The sequence below is a fragment of the Haliotis cracherodii genome, unplaced genomic scaffold (assembly GCF_022045235.1).
Source record: "Haliotis cracherodii isolate W230 unplaced genomic scaffold, xgHalCrac1.p SCAF_18, whole genome shotgun sequence".
NCBI classification, from domain to species: domain Eukaryota; kingdom Metazoa; phylum Mollusca; class Gastropoda; order Lepetellida; family Haliotidae; genus Haliotis; species Haliotis cracherodii.
Window position 1 is genome coordinate 5,774,471 of NW_027266273.1, and position 26,391 is coordinate 5,800,861.

The 26,391-nt window shown below is 37.9% G+C and overlaps 1 protein-coding gene across 1 annotated transcript in view; it reads right to left on the reverse strand.

The window, feature by feature from the left end:
• The window catches only part of LOC139465697 (dipeptidyl peptidase 4-like), a 547,041-nt gene extending 521,539 nt beyond the window's left edge, over positions 1-25,502 (reverse strand). The window contains exon 1 of the mRNA XM_071247495.1: positions 24,756-25,502. Within this exon, the coding sequence (XP_071103596.1) occupies positions 24,756-24,815 (60 nt within the window). The 5' untranslated portion in view covers positions 24,816-25,502. The remainder of the gene's footprint in view (positions 1-24,755) is intronic.
• Positions 25,503-26,391: the final 889 nt, after the last annotated feature.

The following is a 26,391-nucleotide window of genomic DNA, read 5'->3' on the forward strand; positions in this document are numbered from 1 at the left end:
TCATTATCAAATAGTGATGATACCATAGCAATAGGAGTCAGTCACACAAGGTTTTCTTGTCATTGAGCGCTGCATTCAGCAATATTTAAACTATATGATGGCTGCCTGTAAATAATTGAGTCTGGACAAGCATGTAAATGATAATATGAGCAATGCCCCCACTTTGTCCGTGTACAACGATATGCAATCAAGAAGTCACAAGCCTGACTACCCAATCAATGTAGCTGCCTCATACAACAAGCACTTGCACAGGTTGCTGGGGACCTGTTCAAACCCAGAATCCTAATAGGTTTCATATCCAAATGTTATACACTAATGTGAGTGAATGAGTGAGTTGGATTTAACGCCGAAATGATGCAGGTCTCAGACGTTTACCACTTCGGTGAAACCCACGAGCATGGGTACGGTGCTGACAAACCTAGAAACATAATCGGGGCGAACTGGGGTTCGAACCCACAATCGTATGTTTCTGGCATGCCCAAGGGAGGCAACTCAACAAATTACAGCACCTTAGACGACAGGGCCCCCCCAGCCCCCTATAAACTAATGCATGTGAAGCTATTCAAAGTAAAATACTATAAAGTAGACATTGTATTACAAATAACCGCATACAACTAACTCATCTGGAAGTACCATTCTTGATGAATCAATATCATAAATAAAGTAATGATTATGTTTGTCATTACATTTGATAATAATGATAATAAATGGATATTTGTAAAATCCGGACAAAGTCCACTGATATACCATACCGCAGTTTAACAATAATACCCCATTTGGACACAATAAACTTACTCTGAGCTGACCAGTCTGTGTTTTATCCCCTTAATGCCAAGCACCAGACAGAGAAACGAGTACTTTTAACGTCTTTTGGTATGATGCGGCCAGGGATTGAACCCCAGACCTTCCACTCTCTGGGCGGACGCTTTACAACTAGACAGTGGAGGCAGTCTCTGGGTGAGCAGAGGCATATTCTCAATAAAGCCACAAGCCCAAGGAGACACATGTGCTTCAGTTTCTTAACAATATTCCACATGATGAAACAGATGTGTTCAACATGAGGAGCGAATGTTCAAAGTACACAGCTACATACCCATCTTCCCGAGGCTAGAGAGTTAACTGACTATAAAACTCCAGTTTCCACCCTTGCCGAACTAGGCTGGTATTAGGGAGTTACATTTTGGCTGGACTAACGAGTCTTAGTCCAATCAAAATCATGCACCGAAATCGAAATCCGTTTGTTAACTGTCGTGCAGATTTCGGTCGATTGCAGGATATTCAAAGCACGTGCACTGCCAATTCGCTGTCAGCAGATATTTCCCAAATCTTTTCATGTTTTTAATCAAGGTGCTCACGTGATTTGATCCATTTTGTGATATAAGACACGTTTTATCACAATATAGATTTTGATTATCGATCAGATCATCCTGACCGAGCGCCACCATTTTGTGTGAAGCAAATGCAAATGATACGAGAGGTGGAATCTGATTGCTCCATTGGAGTGGCTTAGAAGAGACATAACTGGTAATAGCCACTGGTGGCGCTAATATCAAGCCCAGTAATTCCAGCCTAGTTCGACAAGGGTGGAAACTGGACTTTTAAAGTCAGTTAACTCTCTTGCCTCGGGAAGATGCTACATACCCCACTTCCCTATTCAGTATGAAGTAGAAGATATGACAAACCTGTCCTTACAGTGTCATGTGTCAGCATATAGTGTAAAGTTTATTTCGGATGATTGTCAGTGGTAGCAATTGTGAAGAGCTCATAAAATCTCAAGCTTTGGTAGTTGTATGTGACAACCAGAATATTGAGAGTTACCCACCTTTTTACGCACCAGAAGTTCCTGGGGTAAAAGTTCTAGAAGGCCGGCTGTACAATATAAGAGTGAAACAAAAGTGATTCTATGACTTCCTCAAACAGATTTGCATCTTATTTACTTATTCAGTGTGGACTGAATACCTGTCTAAAACATTGATTTATTGCCTGGATTCAAGAATGAGCATGTGGGGTAATTCAAGAAATTAGACTGTGACAAATTCCAGACATTCGCGAATGCACTGACTTGTGAATTTGCGCCTTTTATTGCTAGTGCCACACATTTGACCCATTCAATTGCTATTTATGATTGTAAAAATGAGTGTCAATATAAGTTAATTATTCATTGATCTTGAGTGGTTATTTAGTTCTATATGGACCAATAGGTCTGATTCACAGCCTTTATCTTATAGATTAACACTTTCAGCTAAATGTTTGTTAAATTTAAAAAAAGTTAATAACTGTTAAATAATTAAATTTTCGTTGTGTTCATTGTAAAAAATTAAGCCACGCCCACTGAGGCGCACTACTTTTATTACTGCCGAATATTACAGTTGAGGGAATTCCCTTTCTGCTCACGTGTATCATCATGCACAGGACATTTAGCGATATTCATGCATATTCATTGTTCAAACTACCCTTTGAAACCGAAGGCCGAGAATGAATGAAACAGCAATTAAATGTGCAGGCTCGCTTGCCTGTTTTTTTCCCGCTCACCTTGGTTCAACTTTCATGTTTTTTTGGGTTTCATTTCTAACTAGCATTTTTCCAACTTTGTTTTACTGTAATCAGGGAAGTAATGTTTGAAGTCTTCTCCCAGTTCGTTACAGTCTGACTGTTGCAGTTCTTTTCGCCTCTTCCCTTAATTGACAGGTCCAGTGAACACTGTTTTGATCCTTCTTTCCGTGATTGGCTACTGACTGTGTAGGCGTTTCAAGTTTTGTGCATAAATTATCACCTGATTCATGTCACGCCACAGTATGTATTCCTACACCTGGAATGTTTATCAATCTCGTCATTTTTGAGTGAGTGAGTGAGTAAGTATGGTTTTACGCAGCTTTTAGTCCAGCAATATCATGGCGGGGGACACAAGAAATTGGCTTCACACATTGTACCCATGTTGGGAATCGAACCCGGGTCTTCAGCGTGACGAGCGAACGCTTTAACCTCTAGGCTACCCGACCGCCCCCTCGTCATTTTTGTCTCTTTTGATATATACAACTGTTTTTGGTTAAACTATTGTAGATAAAACATGTTTTATATTGTCGAATTTAATTATAAGCATTGACTGTGTAATTTGTTTGGTTCATTGAGGTATGAATCGAAAAACCGATGTGCAAACTTTTGTAAGAATCCTCTACGCTACGCGGATTCATACAGTTTGCACATCGGTTTTTCGATTCATACCTCAATGAACCGAAAAAAATACAGTCAGTCCTTAATTACAAATTGCATAACTGAAAACAAGTCAATAGTAAAATGTCAATTTTGCATGCTACTTATATATGCATGCAATAATGCAATAGAATTCACAATAACTTCATATGTTCTTCATTTATTTAGACCCTTGGTTTTTCCAGGTAAGAATATTGGTCCCCAGCAACCTGTGCTTGTCGTAACAGGTGACAAAATGGATTGGGTGGTGAGGATTAGTGAATGCATGTCATCGTATCCCAATTGAGTGAATCAATGCTCATGATGTCAATCACTGGATTTTCTGGTCCAGACATGATTGTTTACAGACCACTGTCATATAGCTTCAATATTGCCGAGTGCAGTGTCAAACAAACAAACAACAAAAATATTCCACTTATTTATCCTATTTGGTATTATAACCTCCCAATTAAACTTCCACTAGCACCTTAAACCCTGTGAGAGTGATAAATGATAACAAATGAAAGTAGGTCACTTTTACGCCATCCATCAAAATCATATCACCAATATGATGGTAATGCTAACCAACAGAGAGATGTGTTTTCTGTTGCAATATGTGCATTACACATGGAAACACACCAAGGGGTTGCAAACATCACTCGAACACTGTTTATCAAAGTCACATATTGTTTATTTGAGAAACGATAACCTTTAATGTTTTACACATGGGAGTCATACCCTTTATTCCTCATAGCTGCCTAGATAAAGGTGGACAAATAAATACAAATAATATGATCTCCATCATGTGAGCTAGAATGTTGCATTGTTGGCCAAGTGAGACACAATGTCTCCCATGTGTGAGACAGCATGATGCATTCCCCCACTATGGGTATTATCTCACTGCACAGGGAATACTACTCAGATAATTGGTGTTGGGCGTAATAAATCACATCCTTCACACAGAAACCCTTCACTTTCAGGACTATCGCTCAATTAGCCATATTTTAAAAACACATGGTATGATAAAGTGACTGCTCTGGTGCATTTCATCTTCCTGAGTCAAGGGAGTTAACTGACTCTAAAAGTCCAGTATCCACCCTCGGCTGGAATTTCTGGGCTAGATTGATTGAAGACCCACCAGTGGCTATCATGAGTTATGTCCCTTCTATGTCACTCCTATTCCAAAATGGCCGCACCCAGTCAAGGCGATCTTGTGGCTGATCAAGATCTATATTGTAATAAAACGGGTCTCACATCACGAAATGTATCAAATCATACGAGCAACTTGAGTAAATACATGAAGAGATTTGGAAAAAATCTGTCAACACCCAAAGCTTTGCAAATCCTATAGTCAACTGAAATCTGCATGTTGACCATGTCGTTTACAAACCGGAAATCAATTTCATTTTCAAGTTCAGCAAGGGTGGAAACCCATTTAGTCTAGGACCTGTTAGTCAAGACACCTTTTATATTAATTCCAGACAATTACTGTAATTACAATATACAGAGAAATCTGCAGAAATAGCACTCTGACTAATCTGGGATTTATGGTTCTGAATCTTCTCTGCAATTTATCATCAAGTAATCTGATAGAAGCCAATATCTACGCCAAATTAAACTTGGGATCAAATACAAGTCTAGTTCAGACAGGGCATGTACCTAAGATTCTTTAATCTGAAACACAAGTGATTCCAGGATGAATAGGTCACCATCAATCACTGACTAATCTGGTCCAGACTTGATTATCTACAGGTCACAGTTGCATAGCTGGAATATTGCTGTGTGAGGTGTTAAACAAAAAATAACATTAATCCAGAAATTTGTTACCCATAAGATTTCACTGGAAATATTAATTGAATGAGCGACTGTAGAGTTATACTGCATATAGCAGTCTTGCAGCAATATCACAGTTCGGCCACTAAGAAAAAGCAGCACAGATTGAACCCATTTTTCTGGAAATCAAACCTATCCGTTTTAATCCATCTCTACGAGGCAAGGGAGTTAACTGACTATAAAAGTTCAATTTCCACACTTGCCGAATTAGGCTGGAATTTCAGAGTTATGATTTGGCTGGACTAATGAGTCTATGGAAACATCCGCCTTGTAAACAGCATGACCACTGTCTTGCAGATTTTGGTCGACTGCAGGATTTGCGAAGCATGTTTCGTCAACTGGGCATCAACAGATATTTTCCAAATCTTTTCATGTTTTTAATCAAGGAGCTCAAGTGATTTGATGCACTTCGCGATGTGAGACCGGTTTTATTACAATATAGATCTTGATTAATGATCAGATTGCCTTGACTGGACACCGCCATTTTGTTTGAAGCAAATACAATTGGGATGAGAGGTGGAATCTGATTGGTCAGAGTAGGATGGCATAGAAGGGATATAACTTGTAATAACCACTGGTGGTGCTACGATCGAGCCCAGAAATGCCAGCCTAGTTCGGCAATGGTGGAAACTGGACTTTTAAAGTCAGTTAACTCTCTTGCCTCGGGAATATGTTTTTCATCAATATTTTCAGAGAAACTATGTTGCTGAACAAAGTGCTACTGATTATACATGAAGATGAGTGTATCGGTATGACAGATGACCAATGATGTGCCAGAGTTTAAAGGTCAGGATCAGTGAGGTACCATTGTAGTGATATACATTTTAAATAAGTAAAATCTTAAATCAAAAGATATAATCCCATTTGTTGTGGCAGTAAAACATGTATACACAGTATTGTAGCTCACCTGGATATGTAGTCAACAGCTTAAAATTAGCTCATGATGAGATCACACTGTCATAGATGTAGGTGCTGTAGATGTCTTCCTGAAGTTGTTGTGGAAAGCCAACTAAATGAATTTGGAAAGTGAGCATGTGAAGCAGGAATGGCTGGACATTTGATTTTACTTTCATCAGTACAGCAGTCATACAATGAAAGTCTCAAGTAACCTATGCTGTCTTAATGGATTGGGTAGTCAGGCCTAGACACTTGCTTGATAGCATGTCATCATATCCTGATGGCATGGGACATTATCAGTTCAAAGTAAGGATAAGAATTTATGGATGAACAACTTCTTTATTACAATTAAGAGCTATTAATTGTAATAAAGAAGCTGTTCATTCATAAATTCTAATCCTTACTTAGTACTCCAACTTCTAAATGCCTATCAAAGAAATTATCAGTTCACATTATGAATTACTGGACTGTCTGGCCCAGACTCGATTAATACAGCCTGCAGTCATAAAGCTAGAGTATTGTGGAGATCAGGGTTCTGCAACAAGCAAATTTGCTGAGATGGTACAGTGATGATAAATGTGATGTTCTTAATACACTCATGACACCATGCAAATATTTAGTTTCAGAACAACACTTCATTGATATCCAAATATATTTATACATGATATTGCATAACATGTAACATATTAAAACTTTATTCTTAGTGTGTATTTCGCAATAAGCATGTAACAGATATATATCAAATGATGTAACACTTAATTCTGTCGGTAAGATCATTCACAGAAAGCGAATACATTTCAAGAATACAAGGAACATTAAGGGTCAGTGACACCATATTTGAAGTAAATTGTGAACACGGGCATCTTCAGTTATTGTATTATCTCAAGGCCATATATTATGAAACTTTGAGGAGGTTCTCCAGTAACTGCTGTTTTATTGCTGATATAATGTGTGGAATGTTGACAAATTCTTCAAAAGGTTTTGTCATGCTGAAAGAGTAATGGACTTGAAGTTTATAAAGTACCGGTAACATGCTTCCGTTATGGCACAATGGGGATTCATGCATGCTTTTGCAGACAGAAATAACAGATTTTATGTGCATGATGTAAATTAGGAGTGAGAAGGCTTTAGTTGTAATACTTCTTGTCCCATCTCGGTGTTAGTTCAAAGATAGGAGCCCCAGGACAACAGGGAGATCAGAACCATTATGCCTTTGTAAGTTAACCATTTGAAGTGTTCTATGACAAGCCAGTATTCCATCTCTCATCACAAATGATTGAAACCATCCCATTCTATGTTTGAATACAGCATTGAAGCAGTACACTCAAACTTCATGTAATGCTGTGAAATGAGAAATATCTCACCGTCTTTGACATTGAATCAAGGTAACAAGTTACAGCAACTGAGAACTTTATAAGCATGCATAGCATGCAAAATGAAATTTGATCTTTATGAGTGATTGTTGTTGTTGTTTAACGCCGCACTCAGCAATATTCCAGCTATATGACGGCGGTCTGTAACTGGACAATCCAGTGGTTGACATCAGCATCGATCCACACAATTGGGAGACCATGACATGCATTAACCAGGTCAGTGAGTCTGACCAACCGAACCCGTTAGTCACCTCTTATGACATGCATAGTCGCCTTTTATAGTGAGCATAGGTTGCTCAAAACCTATTCTACCCCGGATCTCACTTTGTGAGTGAACTGAAATAAGGTCTCGTCGTCATGTGAAGGTTGAGAAAAGATAACAAGTTTTATATAGATTCAACAAGTTTACTCAACAATCATCTTTCAGTCTCAACCCACTCAAGGTGTATTGTGTAATCTAAGTATTTCCCCAAAGAGTGGTTGCTGAGGATTAACAGCTAAGGCACCTGTGAAAGGAACATGGTGGCAGCTAGGCCACACAATTATTCATGCCAATGGCTCTGGTAGTCAAAGCCAATGACAGATATCAGACTGTCACATGGAAGAGTTGCTTCAGTCCCATGGCAAGGTCCATTCCAGTCATCCTGCTGGGTGCCTAATGTTCAGATACTGACAATTCCATATTTCAAAGTTGTTGTGCAGAGATAACGGTTGTACTAGAGGTCTTATATTTCAAACATTGTATATTCAATTAACTACTTTCAAAAGTTTGAAATAAAGACCTCTCATACCGCCTTTATCTCAAACTTTGTATATTCAATCAGCTACTTTCAAATGTTAAAAAATTCATGCATTTTACCATTAATTCAGCCATCGATTTAGTTACCACAAAAAAATTCACTTAATAATCCTGACAAAAACTCTGCAGCAATCTCCAATAAAATATTTATACAACTTAATTTTCAGCATGGCCAGTGTTCACTTTGAATTAAAATTCCACCATGTGTTGCTCTTACCATTTGATATTCTTTTTACCAATGAAAATCAAGTTTGTTTTCAATTTAAACAATTGAATGCCTTTGTAGTTAACTACATGCAAAGGAAAACTTGAAGTATAAAAATCTGGGCAAAAGAAGGGCTGCTGTGATCAACTATGCAAGTTCCAATATCTTTGGAGATGAAGTTTGACCTAAAAATTGTAAATGTTGAAGGTCAAATGCAATCTCAATAACATCTGCCTTATACATGACAAGGAAATCTTCTTTGAAAACACTAAAACACACTCCTCCATTCCAACTTTATGATAGGATGTCCCTGAAAACTACTTCCATCATTTGATGTACTATCTTCCTCACCACCTTTGAAACATGATGCAATAAATTTACTGACGTTATGAACCTGCAAGATTGAAATAGAATATGTTTTTACTTCCACACTCTTTCAGGAAGGGGATCAATGGATGCAGACCATAGCAACAGTCACCGAGGACTCCAAATTTAATACCTTTATAACTTGGTGATAGCTACAGCTGCGATCAAAAATCCTCTTTATGCCCAAATTATTCACACCAAGTATTAACTGCTAAAAATGCCCAATTAATGTAAGTAGAATTTGATATGAACCTGGTCCATTAAATACCTTTCAAGACTCTAGCAAAGAGGTATCTCCCTTGTCATTACTCTAACAAAATAATAATGAGCTATGCATCGAAAAAGGCTGAGACATTTATCATGTGCATGTTCTAACATCTTGTGTGGTAAAATATTTTTCAACTTTAGGCTTGCCATGAATAAATCTGCAAAATGTTACCCTACTAATGACATGATTACGTAAATGTCACATCGACCCTTCCCAGGATACAATCTTCAAACAGTTATGACATAGCAAGATTTATTATCTATACATGAGTATGACATATGCATTATTATGAAAAGAATAAAAGTCTTATTTTCATCAAAAATCATAAAAATAAAACCCAGTATTTTCACTTGTGTATAAATAAAAATCAGTATTTGCATTGCCCTGGGATGACAGAAATAGTTTCATCCAGAGTTACGGCCCTTGAAAGTTGTCTCCCTTGGTTCGTCTGCTTTCGTAAAACCGAAACAAAATATGATGAGTAACAACCTTTCACCCTGTTATATCATACAACTTTCATATTACAAAAAAACAACACCATGCAGTCTGTTGTGTGCTTGTTTGACTTTAGTACCACAAACCTGTGACGAAGTGGGTCACTGATCTTTGCATGATTGTTTCTTTGTTGTATCCATGTATTTGTCGGCTTTCCCACTGGTGTACAGCTTAAATATAATTTTTTAAGGTGTCATGTTCTTCCAAATATGGAGAACCAATAGAAAATATTAAAAATTATAGCAACATAATTTTGCGTGTTTTATTGAACTGTTTTGTGCACGCATTGTCGATCACCGTAGTGACTGAGAATGCGACTTGACAAGTTTTTGACACATCTTCGACAAGGGGGCATTTTAGCATCAAAATGTATATAATATATATTTCATGCTTTTTGTCCAATGTGACATATATCTCATCTCGTGAAGTCTGAAAACCCAATTTTCACTTTTTTTTCAAACTTCAATTGTTGAGATATACAATGCATTTGACAAAAAACATGAAATAGTCTTTTTGTCAAATGTGTGTACCTAACAAAAGGAGATATAAATATGTTATTTGGCAAGACAAAAAGAATATTTTCCTTTACATTTAGCTGTCAGTGGGAAACACTATATTATTACTGCATGAAGTCCCTAACATGCGCTGAGTGACAGTCATATCCTACAATAATCAATGTTATCATACACTTACACAAAACACATTATGTTAAACAAAGCAGCTGTGTGGTTCAAATATAACATTCAGGTTCAGGTTTGGACAGCAGGTAGTACATCATTGGCATCATGATAACTGCCAATATCAGTGTATGGATATCCTGCAATCAATGAGTCACTAAAAGCATTGTTGCCACTCAAGATGAGAAGCAAAACTGATTTGAGGTTTACTGGTGTTATTGAATATTTGATGTAATTTTAACATTTGAAACCTCTGGATTAACCATGAATATCATATCCTTGAGGCCTGCTGATTAATATGCTTTCCCCTTTTGTGACTGAGAATGTTTTCATGTAAGCATTCATGTGCTGTGAAAAGTTCAGGTCTTTCTGGGAAAACAAGATTTCTTTAGTTACAATTTTCTTTTTAGAAATTATAAAAAATAAAAGGTTACATAGTTTACAGTCAGTTTTAAAATTCACAAAGTTGACAATTTAACAAAGGTTTTCAACCAATCAGAATGCAGCTAACACAATCATGAGATATGAACCTTGTTGCCAGGAGATATAAAAGCTGTTGTTAACTCAGTGATATATTGAGTACTGTGGAATGTGCATTAACCATAGCTGTGTAGTTTCAATTTCACAAAAATGTTCAATCTCTGTGTTAATAATCTGGTTGGTGAAAGAATTCCTTCCTTGCTATTGTCATCTAATAGTAATATGTGCAGTGATATACACATCTAATTTGCCATTCCTGTGGAATTAGCAAATGGCATGAATAGTGAAAATCATAGATTATCCGTCTTGAATGTAATTAATCATCTTGGGGATGAGCTTTATTAAGGAACCTTTAACATTAAGTTGCTTTGGAACAGACATTTTATTATCCTGGGGTGGAAAATCATCACTGCCCGAACTATACAACCAACGGAAAATAAGGTAGCTGATGAAATTATAGTGAAGGTGTTATGATGATAAACGTCTGTAAAATTAATTTCAGCAGTGTAGATCAATATCTGGTGTGTCCTCCATATTGGGCAATACATTCACAACACCTTGATGGAATAGTGCTATTTGATTAAATTGTGTATGTTTGCCGTTGGTATTGCCCGTCATTCTGCCTGAAGACCTACCCCAAGCTGGGACACGTTGGCGGCTGTGGATGTCTGGCGTACACTCTCCACCCGAGAACATCCCATAGATGGTCTTTTGGGGACGTGTCAGGGGACTTAGGGGGCCAGTCTAATGTCCATATACCTTCTCGTCAGAGATAATTGGTGACAACCTGAGCATGGTGTTGTCCGGCAGTGTCATCTTGCAGTTTAAAATTTCACCCGCTAATTCGGTTGAATGGAACGACGACAGGACACAAAAATTCATCAGCATATCGCTGGCCAGTCAAATGTCCATTCATCAGTAAGCCTGTCATGTGTGATACCGCCCACACCATGACACTAGCACCCCACTACCGACCATGGTCAAGAAAGCGTCCAAAATTACTGTTTTGTTGGGGTCGTAGCAATAAACTAGTATGATTTTAACCAACCTATTATGGAAAATGAGAAATACTTTAAATACATAACATCGGATATCAAAATGTGAGCTCTAATTGACTGAGTGGGTTTGGGGTGGGTGGGTTTAAGGTATGGGGGATTGAGAGGATATGTGAGTGGGTTATTGAATGAATGAGTTTTACAGACATTGCAACTTATCACTGAATGATGTCTTCATTTCTGTACAATAATATATAAATGCATATATCCACAAGAAATCTCTGCTAAAGGTTGAGTCGATTGTATGTATTTATGAGTCATAAACTGATGATACCAGGTGTTTGCGAAAAGGTAAGCGTATCCTGCCCCAATGGTGGCACCCATCACAAACACATGCAAAGAGAAGTCAATTGTTGGAAGTCAAAATAGGGAATTGCATTGAACATCATTTTTGTCACTGATGCATCAAATTTGGAAATGTCCTTGACTGGTCTACCACCAAACATCTTTGAAAGCTTTAATGAAGTCACACTGTACATATATAATATAACTGGTACATGATGTATTACATATTCTTAGTCACTGACCGATAAATACTTATGGTCATATCATGTACAGTGATCCATGTCAAACTTAAAGTTTGTAGATGATTGAAATCCCCATGAAACTGTAAGAGAGTGCAATTATCTGTGCCTGAAGCATAAAAAATTTGGCACAACCGAAAAGATTTCCCTTTTGCATGCAAAGAATAAAATCAAAGTAGCCTGTAAACTCCAAATTGCCATAATATTCTTGTTATATATTCTTAGGTGTCAGATTAAATCTATAAATAAAACAACATTTTCAATCTGACAGGTAACTCAGAGGTTTTCTGAAAATTCTTTAGGGCTAGCTGTGTGTCATTCCACAAAGTGATCTTTTCAGCATGACTATCAAGGTCAAGGTTAAAGTAGAACACGGATATAACGAACACAGATATAATGAACAAACGGATACAATGAACTGTTAAAAAATCCCTGATTTATCTCCACTATAATATCAAAGAAAATTTACGTATATAACGAACTCTCTACAGCGAACTAACAGATACAGCGAACAGATATCTGATCATGCCCATCTACCACTAATTAGTGACGTGTATAGCGAACTGAGAACAATCAGGGGTGACAGATCAACCTTGCTAAACTTGCATGGTGTTAATCTTAACTGTACATGTAATCTTGTCTGTAAAACAAACATTAAACATACAAATTTTACTAGATTGTGTCCAAGTGTCAGTTAACTTGCATATGCTATTATGGCGGGCAAAAGAAAGAGGAATTTCATAACAATGTTCGAAAAATGTTATGAATTTAATGCTATTAAATGAATGTTATAAAATGTTATTAATTGAATGCAATGAAGTAATCACTGCTAATACAAGTCAATGCTGCAATGATGTGTATTGTGTTTTGTTATCCAAGATGGCGGACATTTCCGAAAACGTATATAACGAACAACGGATATAACGAACTGATTTCCCTTGTAGCTCGTTATATCCATGTTAGTTATCCACTGTAGTTACAACAAGTGTACTAAAAGAATGGTTTGGGAGACCAGGGCCCCGTTCCACAAAGCGATCTTAGCACTAAGGTGATCGTAAGTCCCATACTCTAACATAGGTTTACGATCATCGTAGCGCTAAGATCGCTTTGAGGAACGGGGCCCAGACCATGTACAGTACTCCTTGTAGCTTTGTAGCATTGTAGCATCCAACTTTGTGACAGTATATCCTGAAGGCCTGGGGCTAGACCAAATTTACTACAAAGCTAACCCTGGTGCTCAGTCAAGACAATCTGATAGATAATTGAGATCTATATTGTAATAGAACGGGTCTAAAAAACACGAAAAGATTTGGAAAATATCTGTCGATGCTTTGCAAATGCTGCAATCGGCCTAAATCTGCACGGCAGTCGCCATGTTATTTATGAACCAGATGCTGATTTCGTTGTACGATTTTGATTGGTCTGTGCATAGACTCATTGGTCCAGCCAAAATATTACTCCAAAATTCCAGGCTAGTCCGGCATGTTTGGAAACTGGATTTTTATAGTCAGGGAACTCCCTGCCTCAGGAAGATGATTACTAGATTGTCTGGTCCTGACTAAATTGTTTAACAACCACCACCATATTGCTGAGTGCAGGGTTAAACAACAAATAAACAAATATATTGACAGTCCTTAGACCTGTCTAACTTTGTCCAAGATATTGGGGACCCATGAAGATTCCGGGGTAGAATAGGTCTTCAGTAACCCATGCTTGCCATAAAAGGTGTCTATGTTTGTCACAAAAAGCAACTAACGATCGGGTGGTCAGGCTCGCAGAGTTGGTTGATGCATGTCATCAATCCCAATTGTGTGGATCAATGCTCATGATATCAATCACTGGATTGTCTGGTCCAGACTCAATTATTTACAGACCGCCGTCATATATGCTGAGTGCGGCGTTAAACAACAAACCAATCAACCAACCAAGATATTGGGTCTCTGGTGTTTGAAGAGTCACCATGCCAGTCACCTGTTTGTTTGATAATGAGCAGGAGCACACCTGCCACAGACAACCAGGCAACACCACCAGCTCACATGCTGTGTGTTATACACATTCTAAAAGTAGTTTATCAGTGTCACTTCTAACTCAGTATATTTGACTCATGGGATCACAACAGCCTCTTGAAATACACAATAAAAGTTGGGGCAATTCCAGCCTAAAAATATCCAGGTAAAAAGGTGAGGTTTTAAATTTGGCTGTATCAGGATTCACCCCCAAAATAGGCTGGCTTTGTGCCAGAATCTTCCTTTTCGGTGTTAAAGTATTTAATGAATTGCTGTCATGCTGAGGTGTTCTACTGATCTGGGAAGTGAAAAGCACCAATAATAGTTTTGTAACCCGTTAGCCGTAAAATATAGCTTAAATTGTGTCTATAAGTAGTTGAATTTGAGCAACAACAGCAGTCTTGATCAAGTGCCCTGCAGTTCAAGAGGGGGTTCAAATGTTGTGAATGAATAAAATTCTGTTTAATGTCAGAAATATCATAGCTTTAGAACAGCGCCTTTGCTTAAACCAATGGTTGTGTATGCCTTTGGGGAATCTGCACTGGGTTGATTGAACATAAATACCAAAGAGATGTATAACTTGCATTTCTCGGATGATATCCTGCAAAATCTGTGTGAAAACACCAGTGATGTGCTGGGAAAAAACTTGTTGTCTTCATCAAACCTGGTTTCATCAGTGTAGCTGAGGTGGTTATGTATGAAGAAATTCATTGACTTCCTTCACCATCTACTGTTTTATATATTACCTCCATTCTCTTCTTTCCAAAAAAATGCAGGGGATCATGAAATACGAATGTTATGATCAGTCATCAGAAAAAGACTGCCAGAGAAGGGAAGGTTTCGGAACCAAAATCTAAAGCCCCAACATACCTAAACATTACAAGCAGACCATGCAATTCCTCCATGCACATGGGTCAGTCTTGATATTGACACCTCAGTGAAATGTTGTCAAATCACTCTGAGCCATATCTGTGGTTGATTTTCATTTTCCAATGTCACACACAAGCTCTCTTCTCTTGCTTTAATGCTGTATTTGTGATCACATTGTGAATGCGTCATCTATGACGTGATGAATGCCTTAGGGCTTTTGGCATGCTTCAAACTGGCAGAACTCAGTGAGAGCCCAAATGTTCAATGTGTCTCAGTCTGTGTTTTTTTTTGGTTTGGTTTGTTGTTTTATGCCACACTCAGCAATATTCCAGCTATATGACAGCAGTCTGTAAATAATAAAGTCTGGACCAGACAATCCAGTGATTGATATCATGAGCATCGATCCACGCAATTGGAATCAAAGACATGCTTCAATCAAGTCAGCGAGTCTGACCTGCCGATCCTTTTAGTCGCCTCTTACGACAAGCATAGTCCCCTTTTACAGCAAGCATGGGTTGCTGAAGACTGATTCTACCCTAGATCTTCACGGGTCCTCTGTGATTTGCAGGCTTTGGGACAGGTTTCTGCAGACACAAAATGTTTATGAATGGCCCCCCACTGGGCACCATAGGTCTACATCATGTCCAGAATTGATAAATCACAAATCAGGCTTTAAGAAATCAAGTTCCAAAAGGTAATCAAGTCGCTGTTCACTTGTGCCAGACCACCGGAGTTAAAGTTACTGCATTTAATCCGCATGCTCGGCTGCCACATATTGTGCCACCATTAACTAGTTGATACATTCTTGCCAGGTGCCAATGGTGATAAGAGTGTAGAAACTGGGGGAATTACCGATGGTCTCATGTAATATTTTCAGATGAGCCCTGATTCACTCTGGATTCTCATTATAGGCATGGAAGCATCCTAAAAAAAGGCATGCGAATGTCAATGTAGGGCAAGATGACAGAGCGTGCGTGCGTGCGTGCGTGGGTGCGTGGATGCGTGGGTGCGTGCGTGGGTGAGTGGGTGCGTGTGTGCGTACATGCGTGCGTGGGTGCATGGGGGAGTGGGTGCGTGGGTGGGTGCGTGTGTGCCTGGGTGCAAGGGGAAGGATAAGGGGAAGGATCACTATTAGTGCCATATAACACCACTGCATATTGTCCATGGAAGGGTCACTTTTCAGTGCCACAGAGACAACATACTGGGACAAACAATTTCAAAATGATATTGCTTATGCCCACTATACACTTCTTATAACTGACTACCTTGAACAGCAAAACAATTTCAGTATGCAATGGCCGGCTATCTGTCCTCACCTCTCCCCCATACAGCATGTCAGGGACAAGATGGAGAGACGTGTACACAGACAGCAAAGGCCACCCAGTCAATGTCAGCCACTGCTAGAGAATGGACAAGACTCCCCAAAATTGTCATTGGAAGATTGATTCAGACTATACCACGCCGCATAAATGAATATTTGACCAAGTAGCATGACCAGTTGTTGATCAAGTCATCTCCAACGTTCAATTTTTTACTGTGCACCTCCGTTCTCTTTCTTGGTTGTTTGCACCCTTACAATATACCGCCATCATGTTCTGTTGATTGTCATGTTATACCTTATATAATTTCTTCCTTTTTCTAATCCATCCATTACCATCACTCAAAATCTCTTTGTATTCCTGTAATCATCTGTTATTTTCAAAATATGCCCTATTTTGGGAGGGAGTATATTATGATAAATACCATGGAACACAATGCCAAAACTAGACCTCCTGTACATGTGGAATTACAATCATGTTTGAGAGAAATTCTGTGCAAAGTTACTGATAACATTTGGGAATGGTGACATCACTCAAAAACTATCATATAAATAGTTATAGTCCAGGGTAACAAACAGAATGGCAAAATCAATACACTTGATAATCACAGACGTTTCATCAGACATTACATTTTGTTTTTTTTGTTTACAGATTCCTCAACCTAAAATCAGAAAATATATATTCAGAATGACATATTTTTTTCTACATCACTGACAATAAAGATCACTTTGACAATAAAAATGACAATAAAATACTGCTGCCAAATTTTCGGTTTATAATATTTATATCAAAGGACCCAAACTGGGCCAAGAGTTTTTTATCACCTACTGTTCCAAATCAAAATTTAAGATGACAACAGAAATCCTGCACAATGCATTTCTTCTTTGACATACCAACTAAATCTTTCATTATCAAAATCTGTCAACCCTAAACAAAACGTATGGCCCTAAAGAAGCTTCCATTTCTGTTAGCTTTCAAAATCTTCTTTCCTCTTCACATTTTTTATCAGGTTTCATTTACATTCCCAAACCCATATCTTCTGGATCATTTCCATGATCATGGCACAACATTAACAAGAGTACAGTGTAAATCATCACCTCATTTACACATGTGGTTTTGCATTGTACTCGTGTGTATATCATCCAAATCCAATCATGGCACCACTGCAAGCTTGAAACATGATTGCTTCCAACATGATGATTCTGCTGACATAATTATAACATCAAAACATATTTCTATATTCTTTGGGCTACATGACCAATTGTTACCTTATATTCAAACATTATACTCACAGTTCATCACTTTGACATTAGATGTGAAAGCTTTCAATAACTCAATCATCTTACCATCACGATAATGAAATATTTTTTGTCATCCAACCAAATTGATCATATTACATACACATTTGAGAGTTTTGTAGTTGGAGCTTCAACAAAATCAAATCATAGCAGTTACCATGTCCTGACTAGAAAGCTCTCAACACATTAGTGTCTGAAACCGAAATGGAGACGGCCATATTGGTCTGGTCAACATTTGCATTTCATCTGACGACCAGCTTCAATCACCTGCTCATTGGATCCACAAGCATAAATCAAATCAAGTAATAAAATCTAAGCTTTCGCTACTCTGATAATGCGATATCCAGGACTCATGGAAAGATCCCATTTTGTTGTATGTAGCTGAGATGGGTTTATAATGGGAGACCTGTTTTCTAAGTGACGTTAGTCAAACGTACTATTACGATCATAAAGAATCATTATGTCACGGTATTATTACTGTATATGAGTTTATATATCAGGGTTATCATCATTAAGTGTCTACAGGGAAAGTGCATCAAGTGAACAGCTTATTTGTCTGCCTCTATCTATTTGCCTTGATCAGAAGGTGAACTGTTTACAACTTTCTCCTGAAAGACAGTATGCTTGGTACCTTGTACCACCTAAACACTGCTACAATAAATCCTCTCTTGGTTTGTCTTGATTATGATTTTTGTTTCATCACTTTCTGTGTCTTTCTGTTGTTGTTTAACGCTGCACTAAGCAATATTCCAGCTATTCTTTTCACTATCATACTCATGCTCACTATTATTGTAAACACCTTTTCGAAACTGACTATGCCCTGGTGTGGACGTTTTGAATTTACAACCTGCTTTACGGCTTTTCATCACGCAATGGTGAGTGGGTGAATATGGTTTTAAGGCCATTATAAATATTCCAGCAATTAACATCACAGGACATCCGAAAGAGGCTTCAGACATTGTACGGATGTGGGGACTAGAACCTGGGGCTTTGGTGTGATAAAAAACCTTTTAACCACTTGACTACCCCACCACCCCTCTTCTCAAATGACGTTGGCACAAATGCTTTTTAAACCTCAATCACTCTCTCACCAAACATAAAGATGTTCCCCTTCACTATAGGTCAGCAATGTTCCACCTGTCAGGGCAACCTAAACTGACCAAGCAAACCAGTGGTTGATAGCATTAGCCAATATTAACTACAGGATCCTTGTTAGTCAACTATTTCAACAAGTATCATGGGGACCTACAAGGTCTATATCAAAATACGTGTCTCATTAACTGTGCTTTTTTAAGCAGCAGGTGTTTTCCAGCCACTACATCATTGAGCAATTAACTGTAATCACAATGTCAAAGTAACACACACATTTATCTACCTGATACAGTTGTCAACTTCTCAAGTCAGGATGTTCACAAAGTATGTTCTCATTCTCTGAATGTGCAGAATTTGCTTCCGACAAGGTCAGCAGAATGCCATTCTAAACATTTGTTCAGTGTAAGTGAGTTAGCAATTTTCCAGCAGCATCACGGTGGGGGACACCAGAAATGGGCTTCACACATTGTACCCATGTCGGGAATCGAACCCGGGTCTTTGGCGTGACGAGCTTTAACTAGGCTACCCGACCGCCCTCATTTGTTCAGAAATCATTCATGATACTTTTTGTTGCAAAATGTTGAATGAATCTTTGCTTCTTTAGATGGACAGTTTTATCTGAAATGTTTATCAACAGAAATACTTCTGCATGTTTATTGCTCCTTCAGGAAGCCGATCTCATCAATAAGGTGACAAGTAGTTGTAGAAACAAATAGGATGTTTTCTGTTAATCAGCAGTAATAAATGGTACACAAAAAGTATTATATCATTAACACTTCACAATTGATGATGTATGAAACTGATGATAAATTTAATAATTCAAAACTTGGGGCTTCATGCTCCTCATAAAACAACAACTGAGAGATAACATCTGTCTTGTATTATTGCACAAAGTGGTAGTTATAGTGTCAGCTTTTCATGACTTTCTTAAGCATATAATGCATCAATGTTGGCAGTGAACAAGTTAACATATTGTCCTTGTATCTTGTTTAAACATTTTAACTATCCATTCATGAGCACACTATGGGCCTATATTGGGATATAAACAAAATCAGTTTGGGCTTACATCATCTCTCTGTATTTAGAATTTTCTGTACAGGATAAATAACACTGGACTTCCAACTTCACATTATGATTTATTAAAATCAGAATAATATTCATAGACTTATATGAGAAACTGAATTAGTATGCATTGTCTTCTTTGACAATTGTCCACTATTGCTGACAATGTAACCCAAACACCCATCATTCCTACCTTGTAAGATATGATCAAGTCTTGTTAACTTGTGCCAACAACACTTCTCCCCCCCCACCCCCCGAACTATGCAAGATGCCTTTTCCATGCAGTTACAATATATATATAGACATAACTTGGAAGTAACTGCTTTGTGTGAGCTGGGCCTTCCAGTTCTATAGGGCACCATGACATAACCTTGTTCTTTCTTGTATTGATAATCTCTGATGGCATCATAAGAGAAAAGTTGACTTGTCACTAATGACTGAAAGATGAGGTAAATATCTATGCAATTCAATGAGCAACTTCTTTGAGGTGATCTTGCCCAGATCCAAGATTTAACACATTTGATCACTTCCAACAGCTTCTATTTGATTTGGCCAATCAAATGTTCTTATACTGTTCGTGGTAGCATTCAGTCCAGTTAAATCCATATCACATATGAATGGATTTTATGTCAAACAATGTAATGATTCATCATGTGGAGCCATATAGACATAATAAACCATATGTAATAATGTAGATAAACACCATGTGCAAACTACTTAGAGATATATCATGTGAAACCATGTAGGGATAAAACAGGCATCAAAATGTAGAGAGACAGCAATATAGAGACACCATGTACAACAATGTATTACCATATACAACAGTGTAGAGGGACACCATGTAAAACAGTGTAGAGATACACCATGTACAACAGTGTACAGAGACACCATGTACAACAGTGTAGAGAGACACCATGTACAACAATGTAGAGAGACACCATGTACAACAGTGTACAGATACACCATGTACAACAGTGTAGAGATACACCATGTACAACAGTGTAGAGAGACACCATGTACAACAGTGTACAGAGACACCATGTACAACAGTGTACAGAGACACCATGTACAACAATGTAGAGATACACCATGTACAACAGTGTAGAGAGACACCATGTACAACAGTGTAGAGAGACACCATGTACAACAGTGTAGAGAGACACCATGTACAACAATGTAGAGATACACCATGTACAACAGTGTAGAAAGACACCATGTACAACAGTGTAGAGATACACCATGTACAACAGTGTAGAGAGACACCATGTACAACAGTGTAGAGAGACACCATGTACAACAGTGTACAGATACACCATGTACAACAGTGTAGAAAGACACCATGTACAACAGTGTAGAGAGACACCATGTACAACAATGTAGAGATACACCATGTACAACAGTGTAGAGATACACCATGTACAACAGTGAAGAGAGACACCATGTACAACAGTGTAGACAGACACCATGTACAACAGTGTAGAGAGACACCATGTACAACAATGTAGAGATACACCATGTACAACAGTGTAGAGATACACCATGTACAACAGTGAAGAGAGACACCATGTACAACAGTGTAGACAGACACCATGTACAACAGTGTAGACAGACATCATGTACAACAGTGTACAGATACACCATGTACAACAGTGTACAGAGACACCATGTACAACAGTGTAGAGAGACACCATGTACAACAATGTAGAGATACACCATGTACAACAGTGTAGAGATACACCATGTACAACAATGTAGAGATACACCATGTACAACAGTGTAGAGATACACCATGTACAACAATGTAGAGATACACCATGTACAACAGTGTAGAGATACACCATGTACAACAGTGAAGAGAGACACCATGTACAACAGTGTACAGAGACACCATGTAAACAGTGTACAGAGACACCATGTACAACAGTGTACAGAGACACCATGTACAACAGTGTAGAGATACACCATGTACAACAATGTAGAGATACACCATGTACAACAGTGTAGAGATACACCATGTACAACAGTGTGGACAGACACCATGTACAACAGTGTAGACAGACATCATGTAAAACAGAGTAGAGAGACACCATGTACAACAGTGTAGAGAGACACCATGTACAACAGTGTAGAGAGACACCATGTAAACAGTGTAGACAGACACCATGTAAACAGTGTACAGAGACACCATGTACAACAGTGTACAGAAACACCATGTACAACAGTGTAGAGAGACACCATGTACAACAGTGTAGACAGACATCATGTACAACAGTGTAGAGATACACCATGTACAACAGTGTAGACAGACATCATGTACAACAGTGTACAGAGACACCATGTACAACAGTGTAGAGAGACACCATGTACAACAGTGTACAGAGACACCATGTAAACAGTGTACAGAGACACCATGTAAACAGTGTACAGAGACACCATGTACAACAGTGTAGAGAGACACCATGTACAACAGTGTACAGAGACACCATGTAAACAGTGTACAGAGACACCATGTACAACAGTGTAGAGAGACACCATGTACAACAGTGTAGAGAGATGCCATGCCAAACAATGTAGAGAGACACCATGTACTACAGTGTTGTGTCAATCTAGTCTCTCATGTGGATAATAATCACAAAATCCATGTTTGTTCATTCTTGATAATTATCACAAATAAAGTAACATCTAAGGCTTCAAAAAGAGTTCTACTTGACATTTGATGCATCAGATGTCACAAGAATAAAGCAAGATAATTTACATTTCATTCAAAATCTGTTTTTTCTGTAATCCCGACTGGATTCAAGCATTACTAACATGCACAGCTGTGTTGTGTCAACTGTCAATTCTGAAATAATTAGCACTATCATGATATGATATAACTGAAACTGAAAGTGCATGGTAAAATGACCACTGGCACAAGTCATATGACATCATATGGTGATATTGAGAAGCTACATGACATCATATGGTGATATTGAGAAGCTACATGACATCATATGGTGATATTGAGAAGCTACATGACATCATATGGTGATATTGAGAAGCTACATGACATCATATGGTGATATTGAGAAGCCGCATGACATCATACGGTGATATTGAGAAGCTACATGACATCATATGGTGATATTGAGAAGCTACATGACATCATATGGTGATATTGAGAAGTCATATGACATCGTATGGTGATATTGAGAAGCTACATGACATCGTATGGTGATATTGAGAAGCTACATGACATCATATGGTGATATTGAGAAGTCATATGACATCATATGGTGATATTGAGAAGCTACATGGCATCATATGGCGATATTGAAAAGTTACATGACTGTTTACAGTGATATTGAGAAGTCACATTAATGTTTACTGTGATATTGAGAAGTCACATGACAGTATATGGCAATACTGAGAAGTCACATGACAGCATGTACGGGGATATTGATTTACTAAGTCACATGAAAGAGCATGGTCAAATTAAGAAGTCACATGACAACTGGCATTTAGTCACATGACATCATATGGTGACATTGAGAAATCACATGACATTATATGGTGATATTGAGAAGTCACATGACAGTACATGGTGATATTGAGAAATCTCATGACAGTATATGGTGATATTGAGAAGTCACATGACAGTACATGGTGATATTTAGAAATCTCATGACAGTATATGGTGATATTGAGAAGTCACATGACAGTACATGGTGATATTGAGAAATCTCATGACAATATATGGTGATATTGAGAAGACACATGACAGTATCTGGTGACATTGAGAAGTCACATGACAGTACAGGGTGATAGTGAGAATTCAGAAGTCACATGACAGTATATGGCGATATTGAGAAGACACATGACAGTATATGGCGATATTGACAAGTCACATGACAGTATATGGTGATATTGAGAAGACACATGACAGTATATGGCGATATTGAGAAGACACATGACAGTATCTGGTGATATTGAAAAGTCACATGACAACTGACATGATATTAAATGGATAAGGAAGTGACATGACTATTGTTATGATGGAATGTTTTTTCCATGATGTCATTTCATCTTGAGATGCTAGGGCAGTATATGAGGATATGTAAGAGAGTGGAATGGCATCTGTTATGACATAGCATGTCATGACATCTATACTAGGATGTCACATGGCAATTAAAAAACATGACCTCATACAACAGGGGGCTCGCGTTGCATGTCAGCTTGATATATCTGGCTCTTAAGATGATATTCTCCAGGAGACACATTACAATAACAGAAGCGATATGTGTTATTGTCATGTGTTGCCAGTCTGTCAACATTAACTGTACAACATACAGCTGAAATATGAATCATTTTACAAATATCTATATATGACTCACTGAATGAGACATCGACATAAATAAACATGTGATAAACAACAAAATGTTGCAGTGACAAAATTTGACATATATGATTACAAAAATATAATAATACTCAGTTTATTACAGAAGAAGTTCAAATGTTTGGCAATGATAGCAATTCAAAACACAACACTCTGAAAGAAAGGCTTAAAATAGAATGTGTATCAATCAGGGGGACAATGCTCCCACACATACATATGTAAACAACATAATGACCAAATTATTTAAGAACCATGTGGAATAAAGTCAACACTTTCATACAAATCAATATCATCCTAAAAGAACAGTTCACCTTTTATTGCACATGGTAAACAGACATACACCTCAATCTCAGATGTATCAGGTAGGGGGAAAAAGCTGAAAAATCACTTCAATAATTACTGATATTTTAACTCCAATAATACTCCCTGAAAGCAACCCTGGCCTCTGAAAATAATGACATTTTAATGTATTGGCCGCCAAACATTAAAAGGGAAGTGACTCAACCATGTGTCAACAGAACAGCCAACACACAATGCTCCATCTCACACAATCGCTACCAGAACAATCTTACCAGAATAATTTTCCAAGTACTTGTTACTGAATCTCTGGGAGGCTTCGGGCGATCAGACATTGTCCTAATATTGTATCCCCAAAGTCAAGTGAAGTAAACCAACGAAGACAGGAAGACCGACGACAAGTACTGTGACTTGTCAAAGCGCTTGTTGCTGACTGGCTTGCACCACTTATGAGAACATTGCCTTATTTTGTTGCACATTTCATTTTGTCCTGGGTGATAATCTACCATGTGATAAACACGACAGTGTGAAATCACTGAGTATGTCCGATGTCCAAATTGCAGTATCCCTTACGCCGCCTCTTTACACGGATCAGCCTCTGTTATCACTAGACTAATCAATACCCTATCAGGCATTATCCGAAAAGATTTCTCACCATTTTTTATCACTATATATCCATGATCAATAATAATTAAATGAAAAGAAAAGCAATTACCTGCTTGTTTTTCAGAGTTAGTAGGTTTGTCAGGATTATGAGGTGAGAATATAAAATCCATACTAGAAAAGGCATTGGTGCAAATTTTCAAAAACTTTGGATCGTTGCCATTTTGTGGAATTAGATTATAGAGCATCCACTGTAAAGTACTCTCAGCTTGTCGGTGAAAGACTTGTTTGGAAATGTTTATCAGGTAATTGCACAGCATGGGAAACTATTCCTTGGACATGTTTCCAGTCCAACTTGTTTCCAGTGGACAGGAACCATCACAGTGATTGAGTGTCCGGAATAAAAAATATTTTTTTCCTTCTGTGTGGAAACATGAATCTCACAATTCCCCATCAGAATCAGATTTTTCAGACTCCACTGGTTATCCGAGTGTTAAGCATTACCAGGTGGAATTTTCAATACACCTATTAGTGCCAGTTATTTTTCAGGTGCGTTCCAGGTGAAGAAAATTGATGGAAATATTTTTATTCAATTAGTTTGTGAACATTCCTTGGCACCCTGCGATGGGCTTATGTAATAACTGGAAAAGCATTTGGTATTTAGGCAACGTGAAATTGATTATTGTTTCTTGTAATCCTTCCTTGGTAATTATGGTCGAAGGAAGAGATTGACCCATTTCAAAGCTAAATGAAGCATGCCTTCAATGTCAGATGACATATACAAGCATGCCAGCTTCATTGTCTTCATTGTAGAGGAGGCCTCAATTGTACATGTACACATTCGCTAGGTAGTTCTGTGGTTAATCTGACATATTGATTTTCCTAAGAAAGCAACCTAAAGTTCTCTTAACAAGACATTTTGTCTTCCCCAAACCAAAAAAAATCTATGCTCACTTTGGGGGCAAAAATCGGAAGAACAATTACAGTGGAATCCTGTTTCCTCAAATTCATGAATTACAAAGTTCAAGCATGTCTGGAAGCAATGCCTTTGCTGTGAATAAATTCTATATATATCTTAAACTTGAATGTTGAACTGGCTGTTGATGCTAATATATATATATATGCTAATGTTACCTTACATTATTTGGTGGATCTTGACATCTGTTCATTTCATAGCTTCCTTGGGTAAAAGGAATAATTAATGATCTTGGAAGAATTGGTGGAATCGAGAATTAAAAAATGTAACATAGGTCTTGTACTTTTTTTGTCTCATATTTCAAGGCTGAGATACATTTGTCCAAACACCGA